This window comes from Bicyclus anynana, chromosome 11 (genome assembly GCF_947172395.1).
Source record: "Bicyclus anynana chromosome 11, ilBicAnyn1.1, whole genome shotgun sequence".
In the NCBI taxonomy this organism is placed as follows: Eukaryota; Metazoa; Arthropoda; class Insecta; order Lepidoptera; family Nymphalidae; genus Bicyclus; species Bicyclus anynana.
Window position 1 is genome coordinate 15,855,423 of NC_069093.1, and position 24,241 is coordinate 15,879,663.

Below are 24,241 nucleotides of genomic sequence, written 5' to 3' on the forward strand. Positions count from 1 at the left end.
TTGGGAGATTGGAAATTACAAAGGTCACATCTACAATCCAACTCCAAACGTTGTTCTTCAGGAAAAATGTCCTGAGTTTTCAACGCGTGGTTGACGGCGCCACGCGACAGCGCGTCCGACACCGGCATGGACTTCACGAGTGACACAAGCCACGCACACAGTTACGAGTGTACCTGTAGCGCCAGCAGCACCAGCGCGCCGGTGTAGAGCCCGCCGGCGGGCGAGGCGCCGCCCGACGCGTGGTTGACGGCGCCACGCGACAGCGCGCCCGACACTGGCATGGACTCCACGAGTGACACAAGCCACGCACACAGTTACGAGTGTACCTGTAGCGCCAGCAGCACCAGCGCGCCGGTGTAGAGCCCGCCGGCGGGCGAGGCGACGCCCGACGCGTGGTTGACGGCGCCACGCGACAGCGCGCCCGACACCGGCATGGACTCCACGAACGACGACGCTATGTTGCACACGCCCAGCGCCACCATCTCCTGCGTCGCGTCCACGTACTTCCCCTCCGCTGCGGAACAACATCCAACATCAACGATTGGTTGAACGAGCTAATCTCAAGAACTATTGGTCCGATTTGAAAAATTCTTTCAGTGTTAGATTTATCGAGGAAGGCGATAGGCTATATATTGCATATTCCTACGGGAACGGGGACCATGCGGGTGTAACCGCGAGGCGTCATTACTGATATTGAAGAAGCCATCCGCGACTCTAGGCGTGACTTGATACAGTTGTGCGTGATTGGAATAATTCATGACAGAAAGCTGTTTCATTATGCCAGCACGCACCGCTCGATTACAATTTTCGTAACACATTCACCAACTTACTCCTAAAGTCAAGCGGGCGTAAAGAAGTTTTACTTCATTAACTGCAGCCCTCAGTTCGTAATGCGGTTAAATTGTACGGTAAAAACTTACAAAAAACCTTAGCGAGTGCGATGTTCTCGAGTATGGAGAGCAGTGGCACCACGAAGATGGCCGAGCCGAGCGTGGAGGCCATCTCTGTGAAGGTGTAGGTGTGGTTGCCCACTGTGGCGAAGAATGGCGGCGGCGCCAGCTGCGGCAATCCTGCCTTCACGTCCCCTGGAAACATCCAATAAATGCTACAAATAAATATCGTCTGAGACTGAGAGTATTAAGCTTGGGATGGGACGATGAAGTACCGAAATACCGCTTCATACAAAATACATACGAATGTATATACGTCGGCGCTCCGTCCACGTTCTAACCCCGTTCCATAAGCCCTTAACCACTTGACTCCTAAATGGACGACCGGTCGCACGTATAAAAAAATATAAAGTAAACTAAGGGCAATAGGCGAGCACAGTATCATGCTCCACCCGATAGAGGAATATAAAGATTTTTTTAAATGGCTCACAACGGTAGATTAAAACCGCAATCCCTGACTGCCGGCTTCTTCAACGCAGACGGGCTTTTCGATAAAATACTCGCGGGCAGCGAATGGTTAAATCCCGTTTGCGATTAACTATTTCGTTAAGATACGAAAGATTAATAACTTTCATCATCATCATCAACTGATATTACAAGAAAATTTTAATTACGCAGAAGACGTAAAATTGCAACATTTTATCATTTTGATCTGATTCTTCTATTTATAGTTGAGTTACTTCATGTAATTGTTAAAAATGACGACTGTATTTTAAACCACACGACTAAAGTAAAACTTATTTCGGAAATAAAAAACAAAGCGCCATCTATCATCAAGACTGGTATGAATGCGTCGCAAAAGTGTACAAAAACGCAGTGTTGAAACACTGCGTTTATGCACGCAGTACGTTGTGTAGTTCTATAAGAACACCATCTACTGGTAGTTTAAAATAACAAATACTGTTCCACTATGCCTGTAGATGGTAGCACGTGTCTTAAAGCCTCACCCGATTACACTTCTGTAACGAATTCACCCACTTACTCCCCGAAAATGCGTAAAAAAGTTTTACTTCAACACTAAGCTCGATCCAGTCCAGAGTACAAAGATTTACCCGTAAGAACGAATGGCTGTTGGTTCTTGGTGTCGAAGTAGTAAGCCAGCGCAGCGCAGACCAGCACCACGAAGATGTTCCGCGTGGTGGAGAGGAACCACAGCGTCTGCGACACCGCCGCCTTCAGCCGCGACCTCTTCTCCAGGCTGCCCTCCTTGTAGTCCTCGTCTGAGCCGATCTTTATGTCCTTCACTTTCTGCAATGTGTAATTGTATTTGTATCAGGCTCTTTATGTGTATTCTCATCATATAGTTAATAGAGGTGAATGGTAGGCGTCCACATATAAAAATAATAGAACTTGAAATTTTCATTTTGGCCATGTTCATTTTCAGGCCCACCTGTTGATTAACTCTACTGAGGTCATTGGGCATTGTACTACGGTCATCAAGAGTCTGCCATGATGACTACATAGTCCGCGAACCGTAGTTGAATGATGTACTCACCATTGATGTTGATGCCAAGTCCGTCCCAAACTACGTTAATTTACAAGTAAGGTCGCAGACTTACAATTTAATTACATCTTTATATCAATTAACTTACTAATTTTCCAAATACTTTTCCACAGTTGGAAGTTTCGTACATTCGTTCGATAGTTCAAAGAGCCGATGGACATTGGGGTCCCAAGGTGTTGATCGATCCTACACTAGATGGAAGGTATCAAGCGCCCAGCGGGTTGGGTAGCCGCTGGATGCAGGTGGCTCAAAACTTATTGTTTGGACGCAGTGGACGTCCATCGGCAGTTAATGAGGATCGTTACAGAATCAATCCTTATTGTCCTCTCTTGAGGAGGAGGAGATAAGTATAATTCCAGGATAGTCAAAAAATTGGCAGTCGTTGATGATGTAATTAATCAATTCACAATTAAAGTCTAACGAAGTGAACTGACGTCATCTTTAACAGACGACAAATAATCATTGTTCCGGTAAACGGCTGTCACAATAGCCGTAAACAGGATGCATTTAACATCGATAACATCAGTATAGGTATGCTTCACATATTTAACAATAAAAAAATGCTACAATAGATAATCATCACACACATATTATTATTGCTCTATTGTTTCGTTATCTAAAGGTACCTTGAGGATGAAATTAGCTTCGGATAAACAATGGGCAATGAGTATGAAATTCTTCTTATTTTCGACTGGTCACAGAATACAATATACTACTAATACGCGCGCTGCTTCAATGCGGTAGATAGGCTTAGGATGTTTATAGGATGTAGGATGTTTGACTCTGTAACTATTTGACTAAGAGACTGACCCGGCAGCCACACTATGCTCCTCGTGCTGCTCCTCGCGCTGACGTGATTTCGTCTGCCTGGCTACACACATATCTACTCGCGGAAATATTACCACGAATAAACGCGGCAGGACAACGGGGCTGCTGTGTAGTTGCCCTGCCTTCCTACACACGGATCTACTCGCGGAAATACTCGCGCGAATATCTTCTAAATATTTCCACTAACATTCGCGGCAGGATGAGTAACGTGGCCACACAACTTCGTGCAGTGTGTGGCAGCGGTATGAGACTTGACGACTTAACGTTAACCTACTCTGAGGCATAGCCACTAACAGTGCACTACCGCCGACTTCCAAACTCTGCTATCTACATATCTATAAATTTCGTGAAAGAAAATCTCAATATTTCATACCGCGACTCGAAAGTCGAAGTTCTAACACAAGGTCTCATGTTACGAAGCACCATAGTTTCACAACTGGATCAACGCTTCAGGTCATTTCTTCTTCTAAATAGGCTATTGTAACGTAACTAACTCTCACCCTAAGCAGCAACAGCACAACGATGTAGGATACGCCCAGTACAGTGTCCCACAATCTGGTTTACCCGATACAGGCTATTGTAACGTAACCAACTCTCAACCTTAGCAGCAGCAGCACAACGATGCAGGATGCGCCCAGTACAGTGTCCCAGATATAGGCTATTGTAACGTAACCAACTCTCACCCTTAGTAGCAACAGCACAACGACGCAGGATACGCCCAGTACAGTGTCCCACAATCTGGTTTCCCCGATATAGGTTATTATAACGTAACCAACTCTCACCCTTAGCAGCAACAGCACAACGATGCAGGATACGCCCAGTACAGTGTCCCACAATCTGGTTTCCCCGATATGCTCGTACATACCCGTCCACACCTGGAACAGAGACCATATATGTTTCTACAAGGCACTGGAATCTCAGATCAATTACCTCATATAGGACCTACTTCTCTAGATTTACCCCTCTGTCAATAATATATGATCATGATCAAACATGTTCATACAAACTGCATTTAAAGAAATGATGAAAGTATATTATATTAAGAACTTATTAATAGTACGTCTCTTAGCAAATTAGTAAGAATAGTATCGAAACCTAAATTGTCAATTTATGAAAATGGAAGTCTGAACCTAGTGGAAAAAAGTAACAGAGTAGTTATACGTAACGCATTTCATCTGGTTATAACTACGTGTAGAACTTCATGAAAACATTACGATAGGATGGTTAATGGTTTGACAAAACGAGAAAAAACGCAATAACAGTAATAAAAACAGATGCGGAATTCCAAGCACGAGAAGGCCTTTAAAAATGTTAAATCAATGTAGTCAGGTGCATGTCCGCATATCGCAGATTAATTTAAGAGCAAGGTGATAAAAGTTTAAGTACCTACTGCCTAGGTATACCAGCCAGTAATAAAGTTAATGAAGTCGCGAAGGTCGATAGAAAGTATGACTGGAGCAAAAAGCCAATCCAGTGCTGTAAAAACTGATGATTACTACTTGAGTTCAGTTTCAATAAAAAGATGACAAATAAAGAGCTGAACATTTTAAAATAACCAACATTAGATACCTAGCTATAAATTTATTTGCAACTACGTGGCATTTTGGTATTATCACAATAGAATGCAACTCCTGACTTTTTATGCATAAAGAGCTAAAGTTATATGAGACATTTTAAGAAATTTGTGCGATCAGGTCCTAGCATATGAGCAGAAACTAATTTTTTTCCACTTTTGTGTAGTTATTCTTGTTCTATGACAAGAATAACTACGGAGATCATATGTTATTATCAAGTGTTCAAACCATGAAGCGTGTAGAATGATTTTTGCACGATTTAGATCTTTTTATAATTCGAAAGGACACTACAAACAGGTAATTTTTTTCCTGGAGGTATATAAAATGTCACAATAATTATACATGCAACATTTGTGATTATTGTATCACATAATAATGCTTCGAAGAACTTGTTATTATTGTTCTTGGTATCAGAGATCTGATCGAGCTAGTCCTCACGATTAACAAAGGTATAAATGCAGCACTTAGTGCTAAAAGTTACCTGTTCGTATATTAAAATTCAGTCAGTATGAGATCATTAATGTACCTTTGTTAACTACGAGTAACCACTTTACAAAACGAACAATCCTCTATAATGAGTCTTGTTTCATTGCCTCTTCAGCTTCGCGACTCGTTGAGCTATGTCGGTGACTTTGGTTCTTCTGCGGATCTCCTCATTTCTGATTCGATCACGATGATTCTGAGCCTTCTTATGAGGCGCATAGTTAGCGACCAAGTCTAGTAACCATAAGCAACACGCACTGTTCGAAACTTTTCTCTTCAAGCACTGATGTATTGCGGATTAAAATATATTGCGTAGTTTCCCGTATGCTGCCCAGCCGAATTGGAATTAAACAAAAGTTTAATTTTATCCATTACAAGTTAATTAATAAAAGACATATCAAAGAAGAAATAGAAGAGAATAGAGGAATATAAAAGAAAAAGAGAAGAATGCAATTTGTATGTATCTAAGCCGTTTGCAACATTGAAAGAAAGTCACCTGTAGGAACTTTCCGCCGGGGAAGCTGAGGCCGAGGATGTCCTTCACCTGCGTGGTGGCGATGATGATGGCTGCCGCGGATGTGAATCCCACCGACACCGGCCCACTTATGAAGTCGATTAGAAAACCTGTAGACAATCATCATCATTATCAACCTATTTTAATGAACCCCCACCAGGGCCAGGCTAATTTGCTTTTAAAAAAGAGGATATGGAGCTAAGACTTCGATACTTGAATGTGGGTTGGTAGGCTTAGGGTAGACAATACTTTATAGTTATTAAACTGTTGTTTGCTAGAAAAGGGATTGTTGACCTCTTTGAATCATGTCTAATATTTTGAAACGTTGACCGTTTGAGTAGAAAAGCAGACAAATCGCTGTTCTTGTTTGCTCCGTTTGGTCGAGATATTTAGGTAGGTGCCATAGTGTTACATTATAACTAGGTATATACTTATACCAACATTATTTCAGAACTCTAATTGTATGACCGATACGATACATGCACATATTGAGCACAGCCAATTTGAGCTATTAAAGTGTGCGTAGACAACAAGGATGTAAGGCCTATTGAAAGAATGTCTTCTATCTAACATCTACGCATTACTCCAGCAGATATTTACATTTGTTTTCAAAACACTGGCACAATACAACACGCTATAGAAACCATTTCTGTAGATGTAAGAGAGACCTATAGCTCTGTTGAGGCATTCTTTAGTTTGTTTGTTTCAATAGCTATTGAATAAAGAATACGACATGGTTCTTTCACCGGCTCGTGCTCTGAAAAACAACAGGCTTCTGTGCATTGTCATTCATTCAACTACATGTCCATTTTACAATCATATTTATAATAGGTAGGTATATCACCTTAGGCCGGTCATACACGGGCAGCTCGAGCTGTTAAGTAGTTATCAACATACTTAGAGTCAACAGCTTGAAACTGCCACTGTTGACTCCTCGAAGCAACTGCTCCAGCAGTTCATGTATAATATCAGGGGCGTAGCTATAGCCGTATCAGCCGTATTAATAATACGGGGCACCCGGACTATAGGGGTATTTACATGTAAAAGCAAAAATTAATGAAATGTCCTCCACAATCATATCGAATCTGGTGCTTTCCGAAAAAAGAAAACAAAAAACAACTGCCTTCAGAAGTTTCACTCCAGAAATGACAAAAGTAAAAAGAGCAATCTTTTTTTCCCTGGTCAAGCGAGCACCCAAAAGTTGGAAACATCTTACATAGTAAACTTACACTTAGTATATTTATTTTAAGCAAGACTTTTTGTTTCTTTTATAAAATATTTATCCTTCATTTGGACCCCTCCAACTAATTTAGATACATGGCTGAGGGCTTCTTCAAGGCACGCTACGCTACAGGTATACATATATGTACATAGAACTCTGTAGTTCACTATGCAGTCGCAGCTTATTTATCGCATTCGATTGTCTCCTTCAATATGTGTATGTATTCCCGGCCTTAGTTATATGCTAAAGTTGTTCAAAACTGAAACTGGTCTGCCCTGTCAGGGTGTTGTAATTGGGAGATATGCGGACTTCATTTTATTCTTCTAAAAAACATTTAAGTACGGCTTTTGTTTGGAGACAAAGTAGCGGGGCATAATGCCGTTTATTGTTTCAGCAGATTTCAATACTCTGAGGTCATGGCACGCTTCCGACTCGTTGGCAAATCAAGACTGAGTCTTTAAAGTGTACTATTTTTTTACTTTACTTCAACTTTAATATTTTTAAATACTAACGTTTTTCAAAATATTTAAGTCTCAACTCTTATTTAAGACCGACTTCTTGACCTATGTCACTTTTATTTAAAACGGTCAAAAACTTTAAGTGACATTGGTGAAATACAAGTAGGTATGTAGGTACTACATCTTTCTACTATAATACTTATTTAGGTCACGTTTACGTTATACGTTTTTAAAGTTTTATTTGCTAACAAACTTAACTATTCTTTTATGGTTAATGGGTAAGTTTTTTCTACATTCATATACCTAAAATGGTTAGATAACTTAACTTTAGAAATGTTAGTAGTTAAATGATCTTCCTTCTCAATATCCAAGTTATGCAGCGTTTATTCTGCCTTTTTACGTCTTTGATATTCTTTGATAACAATTTTGCGCATCGATTAAACGTCACACATTCTTTCATTGTCACGAACATTCCAGCAGTGACACGAGACGCTGTTGTGCGGATTGCGGAATGTTTTCAATAAACTTCTAAACAACGGTAGTCGGTTGAAAGATTGATCGTCCATTCGATCACGACCTGTCAGAAATGCAACCTCTGCAGGGCTAGCACGGGCAAGGGAGAAATTTATCCACGGGGAGAGGATAAAACGTTTATCCCCCACACTCGTTTTATCCACTCACCGCGCATGGGCACGTCGGTGGATATAATATCCCCGGTGGATAAACGGAGGGAAAGACTTGTCAACCCATTTGTATATATCTTATAAATTGGCATTAGGTATATTAATAGTCCGAAATAAACGTAAATTTGATAATATTTGGTTTTTTTGTGCATATTATTTATCTGTTTTCTGTTGGCATTGTTTTGTTTGGTGATTGTTTTTTGCGGTGGTTTGTAGTAGGTATCTATAGTATCTATCATACTAGCGGACCCGGTCAAGCTTCGTTTTGACATAAGTGCACTTGTTCTCTATCCCTACTCTACCCTTCTTTACCTCTACCCCTACCCTACCCCTGCCCTACCCCTACCCCTACCCTACCCCTACCCTACCCCTACCCTATCCCTACCCTACCCCTACCCTACCCCACCCCTACCCCAACCCTACCCCACCCCTAAACCCCCTCTCCCCCCTCCCCCACCCCTACCCCACCCCTACCCTACCCCTACCCCACCCCTACCCTACTCCCTGTCTTTCCCTTGTGGCCATGCTATGACGGGTGGATTTATATCCTTAGTCAGTGGATATAATGGGTGGATAAAAATTTTATCCCTTGCCCATGCTAGCCCGGCTGAGCCGTTAATGATAATGATTGGGACCGACGTATACACTCAATAAGTTGAGGATGTCAATGAAGAACTACAAAAACATTATTTTTAAATGCAACTTTCATATATCATGCAGTAATCTATTTGTCGTACATTAATGACATACCTAACCCTTGCCTTGAGGAAGCGGAAACAAAGAATTACACGACAATTACAGTACCTACTCGGTGATCATCTGCACATCTTTGCTATACCTACTGGAAACAAAGAACGGTTTCTTCTTGCTACCCATCAATTTGTCGCTTACTTATATCACATCGTCATTTGGTTGTTAAAATATTGAGTGATTTGCAAAACTTACGAAGCGAAACACGAGAACAGTGTTGTACCAACGTTTAGGGTGGTTTAGGTCTCTGTCTACGATCAAAGATGAGAATAATACTGATAGCAAACCACAAATTCGACAAACAATCAGACTGCAGTAGTCACCCTATGATTATCTTTCTCCATTTCTAAGCTTATCAGTCTGTGCTGCAATAATTTAGGTGGTAGCTACTTACAATCCACAACTTATTAACGTTCATGTACCTATAAAGTCCAATTTTTCTTAGGGATAACATGAGAAATCTTGATCGCAGTCACTGGAAATAGCTTCACGACAACTGTTAGGCACCGTTGAACATATAAAACGTCAGCTGTTATAAAATAAGCTAGGCCTGGCTGTCATTAGCTTTTGTAGACTTAAATCGACCTATCGATTTTGTTGTACTGTATAATGTATCAGTTAGCTTACCTAATTGAAGTATGCCCATAATGAGCTCCACACATCCACTCAGAAAGGACAGGAGCACAGCGAACTCTGGGCCCAAGCCGTGGAGGTTCTCCCGCGTGAGGATGGCAGCGATGGCGGTGGGGCCAATGGCGGAGTCCTTCACGGAGCCAAACACCGTGTACACGAAGCACGCCATGAAGGAGGAGTAGAGCCCGTACTGCGGGGGCAGCCCTGCCACACCCGCGTACGCTATCGCCTGTGGTATCACCGTCAGCCCCACTGTCAGACCTGAGGACAATATGGTGACTTAATCCAAGCTCTCCAAAGTCTTCTAGTGTAAACATTTAAGCAACATTGTAAAACAAATCGTTAAATAGAAGAGGGCAAAATCGTTAGAACTTCTCATATAGTTTTCTATATGTTAGTTAAGTATAAACTAACGTATCATAATTACTATAAATCATGCCCACGTGTAATGCTAGCAAGAATACTGGCTACATTTCCAAGTTGGACAGGCTAATCCTATGCGCAAAAAATGCGCCAGTCCTTCTGGCACCAGCCGAGGTAACTAGCTGTGAAATATTTCAGAGATTTTTTTGGGACAAAATAAACGCAAGAAATGTACTTAATTGAAAAAACATTTTTTCAATTAAGTACATTTCTTGCGTTTCTTTTTGTGAAATAAAAATGCAGCCATTTTTGACATCTAAATTTTATAAATAATATAACAACAACATTTGTTTAAAGAGTAGCACTATGTTTTGAGCTTGAAGGTTTAGACATATACCCTTCTTGAGCCGCATGCGTCGTTAAAATTACTGTAGCTTACGGCTTAACGCCTAGGTTTGTCTCAAGTTCACAGGCAAGGCATTGTAGAACTTGTTTCAAGGGAGTTCACTCTGCATTAGATGAAAGATTTCAAATGCGTTTCTGATTGTCCCAGCAAATATTAGTAAAAACTAAACACTAGGATACCTACTCAGTACTCCGTGGAAGTACAAAAAACTGTTTACATCAGTATATTTCGCGTATTGTATTTGAGCATCGAATAATCAGAGGGGGAAGGATCTTACCTTGTCCGCAATTTTAATTGTGTTTTCGTTTAAGCCCTTGAAGGCGGTAAATGTTAATGTTACATGTCAGGGTTCTTAGCTTAATTTAAGTTTGATTGATAAAGTACGTGAAATAGTTAAATACCTTAATATTTGATTAGACAGTTCTAGACCTAGTTCAAGATCTGGTGTTGCGAGACCGAGTGGCGACAAAGATACAACAAATTAAATATCTCTAATTTCACGCTCGATCGGTGCTACGTTTTTTGAGAAATTTAATGCTTAGTGAACTATGTAGGTCGTTATCCTATCTTATGTGTTGTAAATTTTTAAACGATGAAAACGGATTGTTGTGACGTGGGAGTAGGGACACCTCACACTCACCTCGTTACAACAAACTGTTCAGTCATTGAGAGTAACCCATGGTTTTTTAATTGAAAAAAATATATATTGTCCGACAAGGTTATCATTTGCTTTAAGAATTTATTTTAATCTTTTCTGGAAAAAACAGGAAAGGTTTAAATATTTATCAAGACTGCAATTACACCTAATTTAAGCAATGAAGCAGCCTGTAGTGAAAATTACAGAGAATAGGAGTGAAAAGAAAAGTAAGAAAGGATGCTGAGGTCCCATTAAGGAGCCTACGGCACTTATCAGAACAAAAATTTATTAAATCTGCCTATTTACTTGAAATGAAATCTTGAATTGAAATGAATTCCGTTTCCCTAATATCTAAATCATGGCTATCTAGCCATGATTTAGATATTAGGGAAACGGAAACGAAAATAGAAAGAACTAGAACTAGAACTTTTACATGCCACAATGTGCTAATGCCTCAATCGCAAGGGAATTATTTTGACGGGCGTTAAAAAGCTTTTAAATATAGTGTAAAGTTAAATGAAGGTGTATTGCCCCGCCCATTGCCACTTCAGCTTCGCAACTCGTTGAGCTATGTCGGTGACTTTGGTTCTTCTGCGGATCTCCTCATTTCTGATTTGATCACGGAGAGGTACTCCAACACTTTTTTAACGTCAGTTAAAATTAATGATGACGGCTTGGAATTGAAAAAATTATATCAATACAGAATGTGAGTGGCGGTGAAGTAAATCGAATCCTTTGCAATCGTGCTGATAACTAAGCGGTCGGCCAACCGTGACGAGCACGCGTCTGGCGTAGAGCATTGCTTAAAGAGCGATGTTTCTTTTTCTAGCCTTTTTTATTAATATTTTTTATAGTAATTAACGGATGAAGAAGATGAACCACCGCATAAGTGAAACCATTGCCTATAAACAAAGTAACACTTTACAGGAGCATAGAAGAAACAAGTCCAACAAAGTTTTAAGTTCTGGCCTATCAATCAACCTGAGATGTAATTGTTAAGCTTGATTGTAATAGGGTAGTTGACTCATATCAAATTTAATATAAACAATATTTATTTAATATTATAGTACATGGAATAAGGGTCCGAAATATAACGATAATAATAACATAAGTTAAGGATTTGTGTTATTTGTACACATGGATAAAAAAAAGGCGGACAAAAATGGAAAAAAAAAGTTAAGGATGTCATAAAGAAACTTAATTTTAAAATTATGTATTTTAAAATTTACTTCATGTCAGTAGAGGAATAAACTTCAAACTAAGGCATGTCTAATTTTTTGCTTTTCTCAGTTTTGTTAATATAGGTACGAGTAGGTTTATTAATAGGTGTACATGACTTCATGATGACACAGATAAAATATAGACCATCATAGCTGGGAGCGTTCTGGCTTTTGTCAAAAATACCAAATTCTATTTTTTTTTCTATTCTAACAAATTAAAATTTTTATTTTTCTTCAGCATGTCTCAAAACAAAATGATGATGTTTGTTTAAATATAGTGTAAATTTTTAGAAAGGGCGACGTTTAAAAAAACGAAAATAAAAATCAATATAATTCATGATCAAGTCAAATCTTTGTCACTCCGACCAAATCAGTAAACAGTGTTGGTTAGCCCGGAGCTAGGACATCTAATTGAAGCAAAAAACACACGTCGTAAAAGATTATTCTCGGATATTTTCGATAAGAAAATAAGCGTAAAACATCGCAGAAGTAGCTAATATCTGCGACTATTTCTTATTGAACTGTTTTTACAGAACTCCGGCGGTTAGCTTTTTCTGATAATTAACTAATAGATTTGTAAAAAACTTCACGATGATTTAAACAGGTCAGAATTTTTCAATCATGCTGTGACGATTGTTATCTTTCCTTTCGTTTTCTATTTAGGTTCATCTTTACCCTTGAATTTCAGTAAGGACTTTTACCTAAGTCTTTGAAACCATATTTTTTTTCAAAAACGTAGGTAAAAGGACTTCCAAGATTAAAACCGTGTCTAATGATGTGTTTACTATCGATTGGTAAGCGGTACGGTAAACTCGATCATCAACGATTGATTGATTACTTACCTATTTTTAACCGACTTCCAAAAAGGAGGAGGTTCTACGTTCGGCTGTATGTATGTTTTTTTTTTTTTTTTTTTTTTTTTATGTATGTCCAGCGATAATTCCGTCAATTATGGACCGATTTTGAAAATTCTTTTTTTGTTTTGTAGGGTTTACTTTCAGGGTGGTCCCATTTTTTTCATGTCAGGATCTGATGATGGCATCCTGGAGAAATTGAGGGGAACTTTCGAAAGTTGTAGAGACGGCTAGTACATTTGTTAGTGTTTCCATAAGGTATTTTAAACCACTACAACTTTATGAAGGTTTGGAGTTGGTCTGATGATGGAGCCGAAACACAGACGATGGAACTCATCAAGGATTTACAGCAGTCACCTTTTGTTTGGGCTTGATTAATTTGTATTGATGAGTACTTTCCACCTATATGGGTTGTGACTGTATTAAAGGTCTGGTGATGAAGACGGGGGACAGTGAAGAGAACTCCTCGACGGTTCACAGTAGCTACCTTGTGTTTAGACTTGATAAACTTGTATTGATGAGAACTTACCACCTAGATGGATTGTGACTGTATTAAGGGTCTGATGATGAAGACGAGGGACAGTGAAGAGAACTCCTCGACGGTTCACAGTAGCTACCTTGTGTTTGGACTTGATAAATTTTTATTGATGAAAACTTTCCACCTAGAAGGATTGTGACTGTATTAAGGGTCTGGTGATGAAGATGAGGGACAGTGAAGAGAACTCCTCGACGGTTCACAGTAGCTATCTTGTGTTTGGACTTGATAAATTTGTATTGATGAGAACTTTCCACCTAGATGGATTGTGACTGCATTAAGGGTCTGAAGATGAAGACGAGGGACAGTGAAGAGAACTCCTCGATGGTTCACAGTAGCTACCTTGTGTTTGGACTTCATAAACTTGTATTGATGAAACTTTCCACCTAGATGGATTGCGACTGTATTAAGGGTCTGGTGATGAAGACGAAGCACAGTGAATAGAACTCCTCGACGGCTCACAGTAGCTACCTTGTGTTTGGACTTGATAATTTTGTATTGATAAGAACTTTCCACTTAGATAGGTTGTGACTGTACACACGCAGTGGGTATTCTAACACTAAAAATAAAAAAATAAAAATTTTAATAAAAAAAATTCAACCGACTTCCAACTCAAAAAATAACTTTAACTAAAAAGCAAAAAATAACATCCTACCTATGTGCTACCTTCTGATCAGTTTGAAGGCGGTGCCAAGCCAGTGTCGTGTTTTAATTAAAGCTGTTTTTGGAATAACCACTGAAATTTTGTAGTTTAAACATATTTAATTAAAACATCACTGGCTTGGCACCGCCTTCAAACTGATCAGAAGGTAGCACATAGGTAGGATGTTATTTTTTGCTTTTTAGTTAAAGTTATTTTTTGAGTTGGAAGTCGGTTGAATTTTTTTTATTAAAATTTTTATAATCTTCAAATTATGCAGGCAACACCTCAAATCTAGTCTTAAGAACAATTATTTTATGCTATGAAAATTTTTAAAAACCCCTGAAGGTCATGAAATTATTAATTACACTCTCGATCATCAAGTCATCAATATTCTCTTTCAATGGGCTTTCATTGCTAAAATATTCGTCTCATAGCTGTAGTGGCAATGGCCGGGGCACATGGTTCGAAGAGCTGTTGGAGGTTGGGTACCAAGGTAACCTCGCACTAGAGAGCGTAGTATTGGTCGACCCCCCACCAGATGGACTGACGACATCGATTGGTGTCGCAGGGATTCGCTGGATCGTGGTTTTTGGAAATATCTACAAAAGGCCTATGCCCTGCAGTGGACATCTATCGGCTAATATAATGATGATACTATTACGCTAAGGTGTTACGGTACCTGCTATGATATCCGCGAGGCCGCTGCGGAACGAGTAGTTAGGCAGCCACGCCAGGATTGGTATCCGTCGCAGCAGAGTTTTCTTGGAACAGCAGGCACGCAACCGCCGCACAGCGTCGCTCTTCCATTTGCTCTTCTTACTTGTTGGGGGGTATGGTGGGTAGCCTCCGTTGACCACTGCAACCAAATATTATTAAGAATTAGTTGTCCAGTGACATGGGTTCCTTGTAGGGATATCTATAGGTATTCTGAGATCTTGAACATTAGATTAACGCGACCCTTGGATTTGCTTGTAGGCTACACTTGCTTACCAACTGCGTAACAACGAAGAATTTATTTATTATCCCATAAATATGATTACGATTCTTTAAAACATACCACAACGGATAGAGCAATTTTTTTTTTCATGATGGCAAGACATGGTTAATTTAGCGATATCATTCCCATCTAATATTGCAAACTCCTAGTCCAATAGGCTAGTCGAGTGCTATGAAACCTTCGAAAATTCATTAGGACGGAAGATGAGACAATTTCAATACTAAAAAAATTTGATAAAATGTTTGACAAAGTTTTGGAAGGACATTTTATAAACATGATGCAAAAGAACTTCAAGACTTATTCCTATAATTCTTAAAATTCTTGAAAAGCCAAATACCGTAGGAAAAAAATCTCTCTTTGATTTCCTTATTTTCCTTCTATTGAAAGTAGTGAGTCCAAAAAGAGCTAGAATAACCATATTGGTAGATATGTAAATATGGTAATAGAATATTATTACTCACAGCTAACGAATTGATCTTGAAAATGCTGGTAAAAGCAGTTACAAATATTAAATAACATTGACAACACCTGTTTAGGTGTTTCTAAAAATAATACACGTTACAAGTTCATATTGCATGAAAGGAAGGAAGTTAAATCAATCATTTTTAATAAAAATAGCAACCTCCTACCTACCTCCAAATATATTTTTAGTAAGCAATATAGTAGTCAATCCGCTATCAGCTTAACTATAATAAGAATCAAAATAGATTGAATTTCCAAGAGGTTAAAAATTATTGGTTATTACGGTGCCTGGTGAACGAAAACATCGTGAGGAAACCTGCATACTAGAGGTAACGGTGAAGTAAAACATCGTGGGGAAACCTGCATACCAGAGAATTTTCTTAATTCTCTGCGAGTGTGAAATCTGCACAATCCGCATTGGGCCAGCGTGGTGGACTATTTGCCTAACCCCTCTCATTCTGAGAAGTGAGTCGAGCTCAGCAGTGAGACGAATATGGGTTAATAACGAAGGACGATGGCGCCAGGTCCATTTTGAGGCAGGGAGAAAAACTCCAGGTAAATTCCGGGACTTTGTTGACTTTAAATTAAAAGAGCTTCTTCTTAACTTGTTGGTACTCCCCTTCTTGTTGGTACTCCCCTTCTCTGTTCGTAGTGTTCCCTCTACCCAGCCTTTGGTAAGATCCTACTAAAGTACCGTTAACATAGAACTTGCTACAGTTATAGTGAAGTTTTAAGAAGAATTAGGAGAAGAGAGTTTAAAGACAGAGATTTGGCTGGTATTAATTTTACACCCACTTCTTCGACAAAGCAATTTGAATTTGTTGTCATAATATTTGTTCACTATTATACATATTATAGTCTTTCAGGATGTTTGTCTCCCACGGCACTGACGCACAGTAAGCTCTACAGGTAACACGTTTTATTTATTTGGAAAAAAGGAGACTGTACAGTCTAGATGTCAAATTACCACACCTTTTTGAATTCTATAATGTTTTCCATACGCATCCAATAATATAGTCACAGAAAACATTTGTACAAGGTATAATCAAGTATCCTATGATTGCATTGTAGTATATAATGCCACATCAGCTTTGACGAAGTCAGTTGGTCTTTATGTGTAGATACGATACATATTCCTTTTTGATCTCTAGCTACTTCAAGTCAAGACAAAACATTTCCGTAGTTAAGTAAGTTACGTACTTATCGACTACCGAGCTTTAAAAGGTAAGTAGGTCACAGAAAGTGAATTTATTTATTGAACTAAACGTGGAACCGGTTGTCGAGGTGCCCAGCAGGCCTATTCACTAAGTACTTAGTAAATATACACATTTACCAACTGGCTATTGTTAGTAATTTTCAAGTCACGTGATTTCGTAATCACTATTTATTTATTGCTAAATGATCGAAGATACTTACTAATGTACAATAGAACACAGTCTATTCTTAAACAAGCACTCTAAGTTATTTTAAAATTCTACACTTATGTAAAAATTAGTTTCCGATGTCTACTAACAACCCTTTGTGGCTATCATAGAGTACCTAGGTATAGTCAATATTTCCCAGTTGACATTGTAATCTTCGTTAACATTGGGTTTCACGGAAATCGATAAACGTTATTGATTTGATGTTAATGTGGCATGTGGCAAATATAAAGCATTACTAGCGACTTGGTCGCTAACTATGAGCCTTATTAGATGGCTCAAAGTCACTCAGCGGGCGATAGAGCGATCTATGCTTGGAGTTTCTCTGCGTGATCGAATCAGAAATGAGGAGATCCGTAGACGAACCAAAGTCACTGACATAGCTCAACGAGTCGCCAAGCTGAAGTGGTAATGGGCACATAGTTTGAAGAGCCGCGATGGACGTTGTGGTCTCAAGGTGCTGGAATGGCGACCCCGCACCGGAAAGCGCAATGTTGGTCGACCCCCCTAGTGGGGGGTTCGGTCCAGTTCTAGTGAACTGGACCGAAGACATCAAGCGGGTTGCGGAGCTGCTGGATGCTGGCGGCTCGAGACCGTTTTATTTGGAAGTCCATGCAAGAGGCCTATGTCCATGTCCATGTCCTATGTCCATGTCCATCGGCTGTTAATGATAATGATGGTGATGATGAATATAAAGCAAAGTTAGTGAATAGACCAGCTAAGAGTGAACTTGTCCCCACTGGGTGAGCCTTGAGCGTTTGTGCACTACGAGTGTGTGTCACAGTGAGAGTGGGAGACGTTTGTGACCTCAACATCGGTGAACTAACCTTCAGAGGTCAGGTTTATATAACATATTAACTGCTTCTTCGCTACTGTGGTTAACTCGGATTAAATTCCGTTTATGTCTATAGACATTTAGCGTGTCAGACACGTGCCGTGGCAGACAAAATAATATTCTTCTATACAGTAAAAACTTATTATTCGCGGGATACGTTCTCTAAATGTTTCGCGAATACAGAAACCTTGAATATGGAATGGTATATTATATGGGATTGTAAGGAATACGTTCTTAGGTGACAAAATAAATAACAAATATATAAAGAAAAAACAATTAATTGAAGTTATTGATTAACTATTATCTTCAGGCTTAGACAATGGTTTGAAGAATTTTGAAATTTTTTTTGCTTGACATTTTTTAATAGCTTCGTGATTTTAAGCTGTAGCATTCTTAAACAATCCATTCGCAATTTCGGCAATAGGTATTTGCAAGTTAAAGTTGAAATTTGCAGATTTTCTGTCAGTTTCGTTAGTCAGATCCGCGAATAACGAAGTATTTAGCCGCGTATACTCGTATAGCCATTAGGACGCAATTTTTTAATCCACGAATAGTGAAAGCGTGATTAAAGGAAGCGTGAATAAGGAGCTTTTACTGTAGAGTGTTTATTAACGTATTTATATCTATCGTAACGCGGTCGCGCAGACGTTGACAGACACAGGCCGCGCTCGGCTAGTATTCGCGGAAAGAATATTCTGTCTGAGCGGTTCATGTCTGTAGAATCCTTTTCAGGAAACCTGAATTAAAAAAGCGCCTTACACAAATGACAATTCGACCGCCATTACCGAATGTCAATGAGCGCCATTTAGACATTAGCGCCGCGTCTGTGGGACTTCTTTCATGAAAAGGACTTTAAGTATCTCTAGCTAGGTAGGGACCTGCTAGACAGTATGATTAGACGGTGTCTGTGGGTGTCTGCCACGCTACTTGTCTGTGACGCACTGTGTCTGTAGATATAAACGGACCATTGTGGTTACGTCCAGGGTAGGAGTCTAGTATCGGGTCTAATCGGAATATTTTTCTATACTACGAGCACAGAGTAATTTATCTAGTAACTATGTTAGCTACCAGAATCAATAATTTTCGTAAATGTAAAAAGTCTCATCAAGCAACTCACGAGAAAATTTACTTGATAGTAATCAATTAAAAACAGCTCTCCACATCCCTAACTAACTAACCCTTGTTTTTCTGCTCATAATTAATTAAATTTAATTTGTCAATTTATCTACCAAGCAACTAATAACATAGAGATAATAATTAATAATACAGATTGATTTATCATTCATAATTACATTTAATTTGTGGAATGCGATAGTCAACTCAACAAAAACATAAAACCTAGACCTAAAATATAACAGTTTATGACTATTTCATGCAAGCAGACAATAGTTTAGTCATCTGCAAGGACTTGCGATTTTTTGCGTCGATTCTCACCGACTTGTACGGCGAGATTGCTGCACAGCTTCCTAGTAAATAATTAAATCTTAGCAACGGTCTTTTTGTTCAGTCTCTCTGTCATTCGATGATCGACAGCTGATTCTCTCAGTCTTTTGAGACGATTGACTTGATTGCATTTTATTGATTCACTAGGTGACGCTGCGCGGTTTCACCCGCGTGGTTCCCGTTCCCGTAGGATTGCGGGGATAAAATATAGTCTATATTCTTCCTTGATAAATGGGCTATCTAACAATGAAAGATTTTTTTAAATCGGACCAGTAGTTCCTGAGATTTGATTTGATTTCCTGAAGAGTTTGTTTGTTTGTTTGTTTGATTGAACGCGCTGTTCAATCAAACAAACAAACAAACAAACTCTTCAGCTTTATAATATTAATATAGATATAGATTATTTTATGACGCAAGAAATACTTAGGTTGGTAATCAGAAGTCACAAATATTTTCTTTCATATTTTAATTATTATTAAAAGAAAAATATTTATATGTATAAATTGTTATTGTCATATTTATAATATCTAAGATTTATTACACACCAAGATTTTAACTTTGCAATATAGACTTTAATAACGAGTATAATAATGGTGGGATAGCGGACGCCTGCGACTTCGTTCGCGTTAGCACAGTAAAAATAAATACGAGTATTTATTACAAGTTTACTGTGGCGTTAGTGCGTTAGCCCTAAAACTTCATGTAGACGACGTCGCAAACGCACTGGCGTCGCAGCTAACACGCACCGGACACGCAGCTAACACGCACCGGCGTCGCAGCTAATATGCACCGGACACGCACCGGCGTCGCAGCTAATATGCACCGGACACGCACCGGCGTCGCAGCTAACACGCACCGGACACGCAGCTAACACGCACCGGCGTCGCAGCTAATATGCACCGGACACGCACCGGCGTCGCAGCTAATATGCACCGGACACGCACCGGCGTCGCAGCTAACACGCACCGGACACGCAGCTAACACGCACCGGCGTCGCAGCTAATATGCACCGGACACGCACCGGCGTCGCAGCTAATATGCACCGGACACGCACCGGCGTCGCAGCTAACACGCACCGGACACGCAGCTAACACGCACCGGCGTCGCAGCTAATATGCACCGGACACGCACCGGCGTCGCAGCTAATATGTACCGGACACGCACCGGCGTCGCAACTAACACGCACCGGACACGCAGCTAACACGCACCGGCGTCGCAGCTAATATGCACCGGACACGCACCGGCGTCGCAGCTAACACGTACCGGACATGTACCGCACCCGCATCGTCGCCGCAATTTTTTGACGTCAAATTCTAAGTACTGTACACACAGCATTCTTTCTATACAAGCAGTGGCCCACAGTACTAAATCGTACAAGTTAAATTTTTAAAATTTTGCAAACCCCGTTCTTGTCTTGAATTTTGCTAGAATAGAGCGCAAAAACATCGTTCTAACTTTTATGGAATAAGAACAAAAAATATATATTTATCAGTATAGTGGTCTGTAAATGCAGCGTTTGTCATCTATTTCGAGTTATTACCAATGGATGTAATATTTAGGTATATTAAACACTAGCGGACTCCCGCGACTTCGTCCGCATGAAAGTAGATGTAAACTTTTAACAACCCCTACCCTGCCCTACCCTAACCTACACTACTCTACCATTACACATTAGGCCGCACACGTGACGGAAGCTTAAAAAATGGAGTAACTTCTCCCGTTTTCCCAACATTTCCCTTCACTGCTCTGCTCCTATTGATCGTAGCGTGATGAAAAGTATACTATAACCTGCCCAGGAGTTTGAAGAATAAATGTACCAAGTTTCATTAAAATCCGTCGAGTAGTTTTTGTTTCTATAACGAACATACACAGACAAAAATTTTACTGGTTGCATTTTTGGCATCAGAATCGATCACTAATCACCCCTGATAGTTATTTTGAAAATATATTTCATGTACAGAATTGACCTCTCTACAGATTTATTATAAGTATAAATGTAATTTAACTGCTTCGCCGCCCGTTAGAACGTCAATAGGTAGGTATGTATGTGATGAGATTTATGGGCTTGCTTATCACATTACCACATAACTGTATTGTTGACCTGATTTATTGCAGTCCTGAGGCCGTTAACATTGTGCTGTTTTGCCATGAATTGCAGTATGCACTATTGCAACTATATTCTATAGGCAGTTCGAATACTTGTAAGTATGTCGTGACCTCAGTAACCAAGATAATTCTCTCGCTTGTTCAAGTCGTCGGATTTATTCTTTTTTTCAGACATGTCAAAATGCCCATGGTAGCGTTTATCTTTTACGTTAAAGTTACAAATCTAAAAAAACAACACTGCTCTAAGACGCTACATGAAATTTAATTAGGTACCTATTTTCTATTGCGAGAATATTAAAAGGCTACGGCTCAATTTACTCGTATTTACCCACACCAAAACTAATCAAAACTAACTACTACATTTATTATGTTAGAGCGTGAAAATATAGACCGATAGGACAAGTAAAAATACCTATAATTATTATAAACCTAATACCTACTACCTTCGCATTTCAAGTTTTGACGGCGGTTCCAAAAAACAAAATAAAACTGTGGCTTGGCACCGTCTTCAAATCAATCAGTAGAAAAGATATAAGTATCTAGGAACGGTTTTGTGTTTTATGAAGTTAGTTATGTTTTTCCCAAGATTTAATTATATTAACATGGATTAGTATTAAATGGACGTGCTTGAAGAGGAGAGAGCTTCAGTTTCCGCAAATGTTGGGCGAGCGTTATCGTAGCGACCATCACAACGGCATAACATGACTACAAAACAGGAGAGGCGGAGAATCACGTCCATTTTTAACCGACTTCTCAATGTATTCGGTCGGTATTTTTTTTTTTTTTTTATGTATGTACACCGATTACTCGAAGACGCCTGGACCGATTTCAAAAATTAGTGCTTAGCCAGATCAATTTAAGCCATTTCTGACAGGAACAACTTGAAAAAACACTGTCTGCAAAATCTAAATCAGAAGATATTCTCACATGGCTTAAATTAATACATCACCGGCTTAGCACCGCCTTCATACTGATCAGCAGGTAGAGCATATTATGATGTTATTTTTCGCTTTTTAGTTGTTTTTTTTTATTAAATTTTTTCAAAATACCTACTGGTTACGTATAAGAGTGAAACTCTAGAACGTATTCTATGGGCAAATTATTAGGTATTTATTTAAAAAAAAGTTATTATTTATTTTCTGAACTAATTACCTAATATTTACCTACTATTCTCTACCAATTTGTGGAAATGTAGAATAAATTTCGGGCGGAGATCGAACGCAAGATCCATGATCTATGTAGTCGGAGTTCAACTCTTTCACATACATATCTCATCAAAGAATATTGGAACCTTTAAAAAGGTCTAATAAAATAAACCTGTTTTATTAGACCTTCACAAATAACAAGGCGAAGTTGAAATGCGTGCACAATATGCATTAAAGAATAACTACATGCACCATCTAACAGGGCGAACGTCACCAGCTTCCATTCATACGAAATGTGTCACCGTTATGGATGACTTGACTTGTTGTAGGTTAGGCGTCCAATACGTTTATATGTGTATCAGTACATTCTCGTACAGGCCATTTTTTATAACGATAGGTAAAGGAAGAAACATCGCCCAACGGCCTTCCGTCTTCTGACATATTCACTAATTTGGTATTAGCACCCTATTAAAGTAAACATCAAATTGACCCAGAAATGTCAGCTATACCTACAGTCTTGTTCACATGTGCCATTTAGGTCAATTTTTTTTCTCCGTCCGGTACTTTCTTTAATCGTAATTTAAGCAAGATTATATTTCTAACAAGAATTTTTGTCAGATTAGAAATACCCATCTTTAAATATTCATATTATATTATAATTTTATTGATGTGCACGACGAATGAAGGACAATGGACATACCAAACAAATCCTGGTTGCAGCTGGTTTGAGCCCACGTTTAAGGATGCGAAGAAGAGATAAAAGGAGTGGTACGACAACAATCCAGCGGGCAGGGATCGAACCACCACCTCTATATGATGAGCCCTTCACTGATGAGCTATTGAGACTTTTGCTATACATGTGTTACAGGAGTCTTGGTCATTATTATGACTGAAGCACCCATTACACTTCTCACATGCTTCAAAATACGAACGAAGTGTTGATAAAAAGTGCAGAAAAAAGTGTAGCTCAGTAAAAGGAAGGCGCACTCGGATGGCTGCCTTGAGCGAGCGAAAAAGTTAATTAAAATTAGCTCCAATCAGGCGCAGTTCAGTTTTTCACAAATCCCGCGGGAACCATGGATTTTTCCAAGATGAAAAGTAGTTATGTGTTAATTAAGAGTAAAATCTCTTTCTATTCGAAATTTCAGCCAAATCGCTTCAGTAGCCGCAGCGCAAAGGAGGAACAAACATATACACAAACTTATACATACTAATACACAAACTTTCGCCTCATAATATTAGTGTGTTTAGATTAGTCTTCACGCCCAGTCCCATGAACTTGTGACAAAATACATTTTTTTTTAAAATTAAACGCGTGTTACGACACTCTCAAGAGAATCACAATTCACATTTCCGTTGACCTATGAAAAATGAAAATACGGAAAATCATCGAAAGTTGTCAAGCGGAACACATAAATACGAAATCAGAAAAAAAGGGTAAAAATGCAAAAGGTCATCGATCCTATCAAAAAGGTTCGCAAAAATAGGAACTGCTTGCTTATTGTTGATGAAATAAATTGTTGTTACGTGAATAGGAAATGCCTATTATACAACGCGGAAACATTATCTGCGATT

General features: G+C 39.2%; 1 protein-coding gene across 1 annotated transcript in view; it reads right to left on the minus strand.

Annotated features, from left to right (window-relative positions):
* The window catches only part of LOC112053801 (sodium-independent sulfate anion transporter), a 37,359-nt gene that overhangs the window by 4,332 nt on the left and 8,786 nt on the right, over positions 1 to 24,241 (minus strand). The window contains exons 2-8 of the mRNA XM_024093366.2: positions 14,937 to 15,113; positions 9,594 to 9,860; positions 5,836 to 5,963; positions 4,065 to 4,157; positions 2,003 to 2,198; positions 921 to 1,085; positions 327 to 514 (exon numbers count right to left, since the gene is read on the minus strand). Coding sequence (XP_023949134.1) covers positions 327 to 514; positions 921 to 1,085; positions 2,003 to 2,198; positions 4,065 to 4,157; positions 5,836 to 5,963; positions 9,594 to 9,860; positions 14,937 to 15,113 — 1,214 coding nt within the window. The remainder of the gene's footprint in view (positions 1 to 326; positions 515 to 920; positions 1,086 to 2,002; positions 2,199 to 4,064; positions 4,158 to 5,835; positions 5,964 to 9,593; positions 9,861 to 14,936; positions 15,114 to 24,241) is intronic.